This window comes from Triticum urartu, unplaced genomic scaffold (assembly GCF_003073215.2).
Source record: "Triticum urartu cultivar G1812 unplaced genomic scaffold, Tu2.1 TuUngrouped_contig_4556, whole genome shotgun sequence".
In the NCBI taxonomy this organism is placed as follows: Eukaryota; Viridiplantae; Streptophyta; class Magnoliopsida; order Poales; family Poaceae; genus Triticum; species Triticum urartu.
Window position 1 is genome coordinate 1 of NW_024115153.1, and position 9,322 is coordinate 9,322.

Below are 9,322 nucleotides of genomic sequence, written 5' to 3' on the forward strand. Positions count from 1 at the left end.
GCTCACCGCGCCCCTCCGCCTCCTTCCCCTCCCCCAGTTTCTGCGTAACTATGATTTTGGTGGTTGCGTGTGATTGTATTATACTATTGGGTTGGCGGTGGCTCTGGTGGGTGGGGACTGGGCTGGATTTCGCGCGAGCTCGTCCCCTCCACGTTCTAGGATCTTCGGCATGGCCTTGTTTCGATGCTCCAGTTTCACTGTTCGATTGGGAACTGTATGCGATTGCTGTATGGCCTTGATCCAGATTTGGTTACGCCTCCTTGACACGCGTAATGTTCAGATTTGCTTTAGCTGAGGTGTTGATCTGGTCATATCAATTTGATTGTTCGAGCTCGTTAAGGCGGTTGGGTGATTGCAGCTCTGTTTTCTGGCAACAGTATTCGGTTACTTAGCTTTTAGACTACTAGTGTTAAGAACTGGAGATGGTTGATGCTTTATCAGTACTAGCCGCTAGGTACACCCAGGGAATGAATGATTAGCACAGTTGACCTTAATTTGAAAAAGATTTGCAGGGTTTGCTGATTATGTGGTGATCAGGTAGATATTGGATGCTCAATTTTGATTATACTAGCTAAATGCTCGTATGTTTCTATGGAGATTTTATTGTATTAACTATCAACTGCATGCATTATTTAACCATCAGTCCACAACTTTGTGCAAAATGAAAAATCCCAAAGTATACATCAATCAAATGAAAAGGGCAGTGAATTCATGATACATGAGTGCTAAATAGAATGTACGGCAATTGTGGCACTTTTGCCGGAAGAGGAAGTCAAGTTACTTTGCTAAGTTATATACAAGCATGAAAAGTCATCACGTTAGTATACTTCGCTATGTATTATAATTGTCCTTGAAATGGGTACTTTTCGGTTTTCGCAGAAGAACTTTCTAAGAACAAGACCTGCTGTCGTGCATTGTAATATTAAGCATTGTAGGCAGCTGGTACAAGTCACTTTTTTGTTGTTGAATTGTCCTTTCCCGTCCCATGCAATCCTATATTTATGGCTATTGCATTCCTTATCTTTTCAGGGTTGGTTAGCATGTGCATAAATCTGGAGCGGCATAAGCTAGCCCAGCTCAACTCTGTAGGGCCCATATTATTCAAGGCTAAAGCACATGGTCCATCAAATGTTTTGTATAGATAATAGTTTGTTTTGTCTATACAAAAAAAGATAGTAGTCGGTTTTATCTCTAAAAAAAAGAAGATAGTAGTTGGTTTTAGAGCTTCATGCACAATCGTTGTGCATTTTAGCATATTTATTACTGCACATTTCCCCTTTGCGCTTCATTATTTTATCGCTTGACTTCTGATCAAATGCTCCTTTGACTTGCTTTCTTTTCAGGCTATCTATCAAAATTGCATGGCAGTTTTGGACCAATTGTTCGATTGTGGTTAGGACCATCTCAACTACTTGTCTCAGTTAAAGATGCTTCCCTAATCAAAGAGATGCTAACAAAAGCTGAAGATAAGTTACCACTGACTGGGAGGACATATAGTTTAGCTTGTGGAAGACCTGGCCTATTCATTTCCTCATTCGAAAAGGTATGTTGTTGATGTGGATATCTGTAGTATTACGCTTTCTTTTGTCTTGCCATATGTGTTACTATGCTAGTTATAATTGGTAGACGGTACATACATTATTGGTTTGATCTTGTGTTTACTTCTTTTGATGCTCTTGTCCTTCTTTTCAGGTCAAAAGTACCAGGGAATCACTGAACATATTCTTGAATGAAAAACTTAACGTCGCTGCCAGTGAAAGTTCTTTCAAGATCATTGAAGCTGTTCTCCATAGAACCGACTCTACTAAGGACAAGGATTCTCTGGACTGCAGATCTTTTTCCCAACACATGGCATTTAACATCATTGGTGCAGCTCTTTTTGGTGATGTCTTGTTTGATTGGTCTGATGCTGCAGCATATGAGGAGCTTCTGATGGTTGTTGCAAAGGACGGCTGCTTCTGGGCTTCTTATGCGGTTCCCCCATTTTGGAAACCTGGTTATAGGAGGTACCGGACCCTATGCGCTAAGCTGAAGATCTTAACAGAAAGCATCATCAGAAAATCCATAGACCAAAATGGTGCACTTAGACATAACAATCTGAGCTCCTGTAAGATAAGTGAAGGGGTGGTAAAAGATCCAGTTAGATGTACTTCTCTGCTAGATGGGATGATATCAGGTCGTGGTTTCGATGGGGCTGTGCAAGGGCCTCTCAGTTCAGAAGAAGAAATATGTGGGAATATCGTGGGTTTGATGCTGCATGGAATTTCCACATCTGCTAACTTGATCTGCAACATTTTGAAGAGACTTGTCTTGTATCCAAAGCTGAAAGACCAGGTACATGTTTTTATTTCTCTGTGGCAAGTTGTCCTGCTTGCTCTTTGTCTGATGTTAACACTGGTGCTTCTTACCGCCTTCTTGTTCGTACGATGAAATGAACATATATGTTCTAAACATGTCACATGGTTACATAAGTTTCATAGCCCCCATCACTTTTCATTTTTATTCATTGCTTCCACCCCACTGTATATTATTTTGAATTCTTGGTTGTCTCAGGGTTATATGTCGTGTGCATAATATATGTTTTTCTAGTTTGTCTGACTTGGGTGAAGTGACCTTTACTCCATGTCCACATCAACTAAAATGTTCTTGTCGGTGTGTGTTTGAGTTTATACTGTTTGACTTTGACTTACAGTTGCTGCTTCTTTGGACAGCTATATGCAGATATTGTTGCAGTTCACACTGAATCATCTGAGCTGGTGATGGATGACGTGCTTAAGATGCAATTTGTACTTGCCACTGTTTGTGAATCTGCTCGCCTTTTGCCTGCTGGACCTCTTCTCCAGCGATGTTCTATGCAATACGGTACACATGCTTCTTAAGAAAGAAAAATCTTCAGCAACACTGAGCTTTAGAGCTTGTTTACCTGTATGATTACATGGTCTTATCATTCATTTTCAAAATTGTTTACACGTTCCTTATGTTGAAATTATGCCTTCATCCTGAATTTCATTTACACATCTAGCTGCAAGAGAGATCAAGTGTTACTGATTCCTAGTAGTGTCTTTGCTATATTATTGATCTCGCTTTGATTTGAATTGCAGATTTGACTCTCAAATCTAGCAGCACTATACCAGCTGAAGCGATATTGGTTGTTCCTCTGCATCTCGTGCAGATGGATGCTTCTATATGGGGAAATGATGCTTGCCAGTTCAATCCTAGTCGTTTTCTCCAGAAGGACATCGATCTTGGAGGTCCCCCCCCTCCCTCCCTCATTTTACTTCCATGTCTAGGTCACACCTCCTTATAATATAGTGCAATCAAGCGGCAAAAGTTATGCATTGATGGGTATTGCATTTCACATATTTCAAATAGAATTCCATTCATGTCAAGGAAGGTTTCTATTCAGCACAAGTACCTGGTCATAAATACTGAGAATTAACATAGCACACCAATCTTCTGGAGAATTCATGCTTACCTATATCTGTATCTGTCATAAATTTGTTAGATCTTCAAAAACCTTCTTTGAGATCTTCTGGGAGGATAGTTCCATGTACATTGCTTCCATTTCATTTATTTTATGCAAAGATGAGACTCCTCCTATTTCTTTTCTGACTCAGTTTTCTTATTTTACTGTAGGAATATTAGCAGCGCATAAAGGCTCAAATGGGATCAAGCTTTTTACCGAGTGTGATAAGTCTGACTCATTTCTTCCATTTGGTTCTGGGAATCGAGCATGTGTTGGGCAGAAGTTTGCAATTCTTGGGATCTCTATGTTGGTTGCCTCTCTTCTCCACAACTACGAGGTTTGTTACGATAACTGTTGTGCCTAATTCCATGGTACATGTGCTGGTTGCCTTCTTGTTTAATGCTCACATCAGCTCTTCTTAGAACATGCAATGCCTTGCATAACTTTATTCATATGAGCGTCATGAAACACAGTAACCAAATGTTCAGAGTGTTGGCAGTTCCTTTGGGCCTGGGAAATTTTTGACCAAGTAGATGGGATCTTATGCTCTTGAGCTACAGAGTATGACCCTTCGTAAGTTTGTGTTCTAAATTTCTAATATTAATTTGGAAACTCTTAACTTGCAGGTGCAGCCTCAACCAGCTTTAACCAAAGAAATGGGCTTGGCAGTTGACAGCAGCAACCTTCGCCATCTTCCAAACCCCAAAATCATCCTCACAAAAAGAAAGATTTGAAGCAAGAGTTCAGCGATCAAACTTTGACGCCTTACCTTATGCATTTATATGTTTTTTTTTACTGGTGTTGCACCAGGGTATGATCTCTAGTCTGCTCTCCTACCGTCGTTTCAACCACGCTGAAGTTTGGAAAAGGTGCTACTTTGCGACCGTGGAAGGTTTTTTCCTCCAGATTTTTTACAGCCCCGATGAGCCTTGTTACACCTAGTTGTTATTAGCGTTTTGAGGTGCTGTGGGCTGTGAAATCACAGGAGGTGTTGTTTGCCGACGTGCATATAAACCAATAGTTTTCTGCAGTTTTTTTCCTTCCGGTCTTTTCTCCTCCCCTGTGGAGGACTGTAAGTCTGTAATGTCCGTCCAATGCACAATGACATATTGTATGCTGTATATGTATCTCATACACAAAACTGTGCATTATACATATATGGTCAGGATGTTGTCTGAAAACGTCTCGTTTAAGTGTTTGTGTTCTGATGGAACGTCTCATGTTGACCGGTAAGTAGGGATCGGAACCTGTCATTTCGTTGTTGTGTGGCAGTTCTTAGTTTGTGGTATATGCCTCAAGATTTGGTACGGGTCTTGCATTACAATCAAAGACTTCAAAACATGACAGGATCAGCATTACTTTGACAATTCTACATAAAAGACTTGAAAACATGGTATGATCAGCATTTTCAGACGAGGCATTGAACATCTCCAGGGCCATTTTCTCCTTTGAAATGCATCGAGACAGACTCCTGAAAAAGAAACAGGTCTGATAGTTTGAACTCTAAAGTCAGGTTTCAGTTCATGACACCGCTAAAAACTTAGGGATGCAGAACGGCGCCCAATCCGCCCCGCTATGAAGTCAAAACAAATCAGGTTACTTTGTACTCCCTCTGTAAAGAAATATAAAACTGTTCAGTGATCTAAACACTCTTATATTTCTTTACGGAGGGAGTAGCATTTTGTTAGCGATGTAGTTCAGTTTGAACCAACTCCCTGTTTCGCGGGCTTACGCGGGATGCCGCCTTGCATCCCTATAAAAACTGCTGCTGAAAATTATCCGAGCGGAGGAACAGACCCCTTCTGAAGACACAATGTTATATCCAGTATACAGCAAGACACACTTATTTGTTGTGACTGAGAGCCTATACAAAATTCGAACATTGAGCTAAAGAAAGTAAGAACGATTAACCTGACGCTAAAATACCTGAACACAGAGTAATCTCAAGACATGGAGCAGATTAGAGAAAAAAGAAGTTGACGGCACATCTGATAGCAAGGTAAATATTTCCAGGTTTAATCAAATCTACGCGTTGACACTGCAGGATCCAACACTCTTGCACAGTACAGGTAAAGCTGGGACGGCCACCGATGGAAAAACCACTGGACATCGCTTACAAGAGTTGCATGGCAACAGAAATTCTACAGTCCGAAAAGAGAAGAGAAACAAGCCGTTCATAAGTAAACTACACCGAATACAGAACACACATTCAACAACCACAGCTCGCATTCAACTACCACCACTCTTTGGAAAAATTATCCGCGCAGAGGACCCGACCCCATCTGTAAGCTGCTTGACGATTGCTTCCTGCTCACCTTTGTCCGCCGGACAGAAACCTCCTCTTGGAGTGTTCATTGAATCGCAAGCGTCGCATGGTTCTTTATCTTCTTTGAGAAGAACCATCTTCAAGTTTGAAGCTCGCTCCATGACAGACCTTAAAAATGAAATTTGTAGCTCTTGGGGCCTAAAGCCAACAATTTCAAGCTCTCTCAGTTGCCAAGTTTCAGAGCTTGTGAACTTGGGCATGCTCCATGACGGTTTCGTTCTTTGAGCCTCGTAACCTGTTCTTGTTCTTAACTGCTCATCATCCTGGCAAGCATGGTCCCATATCTGCATAAAGTATCGACGCATTCAGTACAACACGATCATGGCCACACATACTTATCTGTTGTGGGAGCCTGTTCTGAATCCCAAAATGTATGTTATGTGTGATATATATTAAACTAAAGGAAGTAAAAATGAATGACCGAAAAAGTACCCGCACAGAAAATATCTCAATGGATGGAGCAGCTTCAAGGAGATTTATTGTCCATAACAGGTCAAAATCGACAAAGATGCCACAAATAGACAGCTTCCTTAGCTGTTTGAATGCATGGCAGAGTTGCTTTCCTTCGGGTTGTATCCAAAGCCTTTCTCCTTCGAAATCCAAAGTAAGAGCATGGATGTTTCTGGTACCATGTAGAACCTGGCTTAGACTAAACTCCTGATGATCAATGGTCGCACCACAAATAAGGCCCAGCCCCTTGAGGGATGGAACAGAACCAAAACGCAAGGGGGCCTCAAAACAAAACCACTCGTCCCAACATAGATGCTTCAGTTTTGGTAGGCAGAGCACCTCAATTCTCTTCAAGCAGGACATGCGGACTTCAAGGATTCTGAGTTTGGAATCTGGTGCATTTATCTGCCATACTGAAGAGTCCCCAACATCACAGTGGGACAGAGATAATTGGTTGAGTTGCTTGCAGGAGTCAAACAGGAGGTGTTGCATATCCCACTCAGCAAACCGCACATTATACAGACGGAGCTTTGTGAGGCACTGAAACACACTAGGATAGGCTGTAAAAAACCCATCGACGGCCAGGGCTTGCTGTAGCATATACTCATGTTCACAGTCTCTAGGATCCTTCTCATCAACAATTGCAAGGCACAGTTTTTTTACTACCCCGCAATCAATCGCATCGCGAGCCAGTGGGCCAATCTCACGTGTGTAATCGCCGGTCACATAGAGCTGAAGGCTTAGCCTTTTGATGATGGTGGATTTGCTGTTTGGATCAGCCAAGAAACTCCTAGTTGCTTTGGTTAGACGTGACATTGCTTGATCCATGTGATGTGCTGCAATGGGTTCCGGGCATGGATGCGGCAGAAAATTCCAGACACGAAGGTTGAGGACAGGAAGCAACCATGGCAAATCTCTCCACCGCTTTGACAACACGCTAGTCCGTGTTGCCGTGGCTGTGTCAACTCTCCCCAAGATAGATAATAATATGTCATCAGTCAGCATGCTGAGCCTATCTTCATGCTTTGTTCGCTGCGAAGTAAAAATAATAATACCAGCAGTTAGTGAATGGCCTTGTTGCACAAATCATGATATTCAAGGAGTAAAGCAAAAGCAATAGTAAGTTAGAGCAGCTACTGCGGTAGACAGGAAACCTAAGTTAGAGCCGCTATTGTGGTATAGCTGAAGTGGTTGTGCAAATAATTTGACTCCATGAATGATCTGGCCAATCTGCCAATAGCCCAATAACCTGTGCTCCTTATTTGGTGCACATCGCCAAGAAAGCTACAAAGTGCAAATCTGTCAACAACTAGTGCTCCCTATATTTTTTCACAAATGAATGGGCAGTCCAGGGTCAAGAGTTCTGATTATTCTGGGATCAAATTGTACTTAGCAGTTAGCAGCAACAAAATGCCTGGCAGAATCCTTTTCCAGTGTTCAGAAAATCTTTGGGTTTCTGGCTTCCGTAGTTTGAATCCATGAGTAATCCACTAATCTGGCGGTCAAAACCCTAATGAGCAACGTACCAAACACACACTTACAGTTACTCATGAAACAGCTACAAGAAGGACATGCCTAACTACTTCCAAGCTAAGGTCTCCTTTGGCTCATAGGATAGAAACTAGCACATATACCCGTGCGTTGCAACGGGAAACAAAATTAACATGCATTTAAATTTAATAAAAGTTGTATGTGCAAGCACAGTTGTGCTTCACTACAGAAAAAAAAATGCTAATTTGTTTCACTCACAAGATGCCCCATATTTTCCCCGCAGGTTGGCTCTTATGTCCTCTGTTTGGTCAGGTGTTACTAGGCCTGGGTCCACTTAAGCACGTCCATATTTGCTCTTATGTGTTATACTCCCTCTGTTCGGTCGGGTATTATTAGGCCGGGATCGGGTCCACTTAGCAACGTCTATATTTGCTCTTATGTTATACTCACTCTGTTCAGTATGGTATTATTAGGCCGGGATCAGGTCCACTTACCAGAGTCCATATTTGCTTTTATGTTATACTCACTATGTTCGGTCGGGTATTATTAGGCCAGGATCGGGTCCACTTGCCGCGTCCATATTTTCCACACAGGCCATCGTTCGTATGCAGGATTTAATTGGCACATCTGTTTCCCACAGAATCCCGAGCGTGGAATTTAATTTTAATGGACCCACTCTTTACCCTCTGCTACTAATCCATTAGGCTGCTTGTTGATTTTAACTCACAACCGTATTTGAATTGACGGGTCTAGATGAAAGAAAGCAAGGTGGGACTATGTAATAGCTGAAGAAACAATTGAACGGCTAGTGTGCTGGGAGAGTAGGTTGGCCGGATTCGTTGGGCCAGCGCGGTTGATTGATGTCCTGAGGCCCAAGCTGGCGACGGGTGGTTAGTCACGCGAGCCTCCAATTAAAACGATCAGCATCCCCTAAAAAAAGTTTTAGAAACGATCAGCACCAAAACCTGGCACGTTTCCTTTTCTTGAGACTTTCCAAACCTGTCACGTGTAGTATCAAGCGGAGTTGAAGCCGAACAACAGCATCGATCTGGCTTCTAAGTGGACGTTTATTTTTGCATGATGGACGTTCCTTTCTTTTGGCAACCGACATACGAAGCAGTCCGGTGTGAGCCACAGCTCTAACGCAAGGATGATGTCATCTTTCCTTAAGATGGAAAGCCGTTTCAGCTAGACGTGGTGCAGCAATCCAACACGTAAGAGATTGCATATGCGAAACTGACATCAATTTACATCAGGAAATGCAACTTAATTTTTGGCAGAAAACGGTTATTTAATTCACACATGAGATTCAACTTAAAACTAAGAACATACACAGGAGTCTATCACACGGCCACGTGTATTGAAAGAAACATATAGTTAGCATCTCCAATAGCACGTCTAAACGGACGTGTATACCCGTTTTACACGATATGGCCAAAAAACTGGCGTCCAGCAGCTCGTCTAAACGGACGTGCAAATTTACACATCGTCCAAATCAGCCTCGACAACGTCCACAGGTAGACGATGTGAAGGCGTTGTCCAAAGCGCAACCGAAGGCCAGGTTCCTCCTTCCCGCCGAGCCCAGGAAG

General features: G+C 42.3%; 2 protein-coding genes across 2 annotated transcripts; one reads left to right on the forward strand and one right to left on the reverse strand.

Annotated features, from left to right (window-relative positions):
• Nucleotides 1-1,343: 1,343 nt before the first annotated feature.
• On the forward strand, nt 1,344-4,659 carry LOC125528000 (alpha-humulene 10-hydroxylase-like; the record flags this gene model as incomplete). Its single annotated transcript, XM_048692512.1, is given in 6 exon segments — nt 1,344-1,543; nt 1,693-2,334; nt 2,712-2,862; nt 3,102-3,251; nt 3,637-3,803; nt 4,093-4,659. Coding segments are annotated over 6 exon segments (1,418 nt in total), but the record flags the coding sequence as incomplete, so codon positions are not given.
• A 1,036-nt stretch (nt 4,660-5,695) lies between these two features.
• Nucleotides 5,696-7,274, reverse strand: LOC125527999 (F-box/LRR-repeat protein At2g29930-like; the record flags this gene model as incomplete). The annotated part of the gene is made up of 2 exons (XM_048692511.1): nt 5,696-6,076; nt 6,225-7,274. Coding segments are annotated over 2 exons (1,431 nt in total), but the record flags the coding sequence as incomplete, so codon positions are not given.
• Between the last annotated feature and the right edge of the window lie 2,048 nt (nt 7,275-9,322).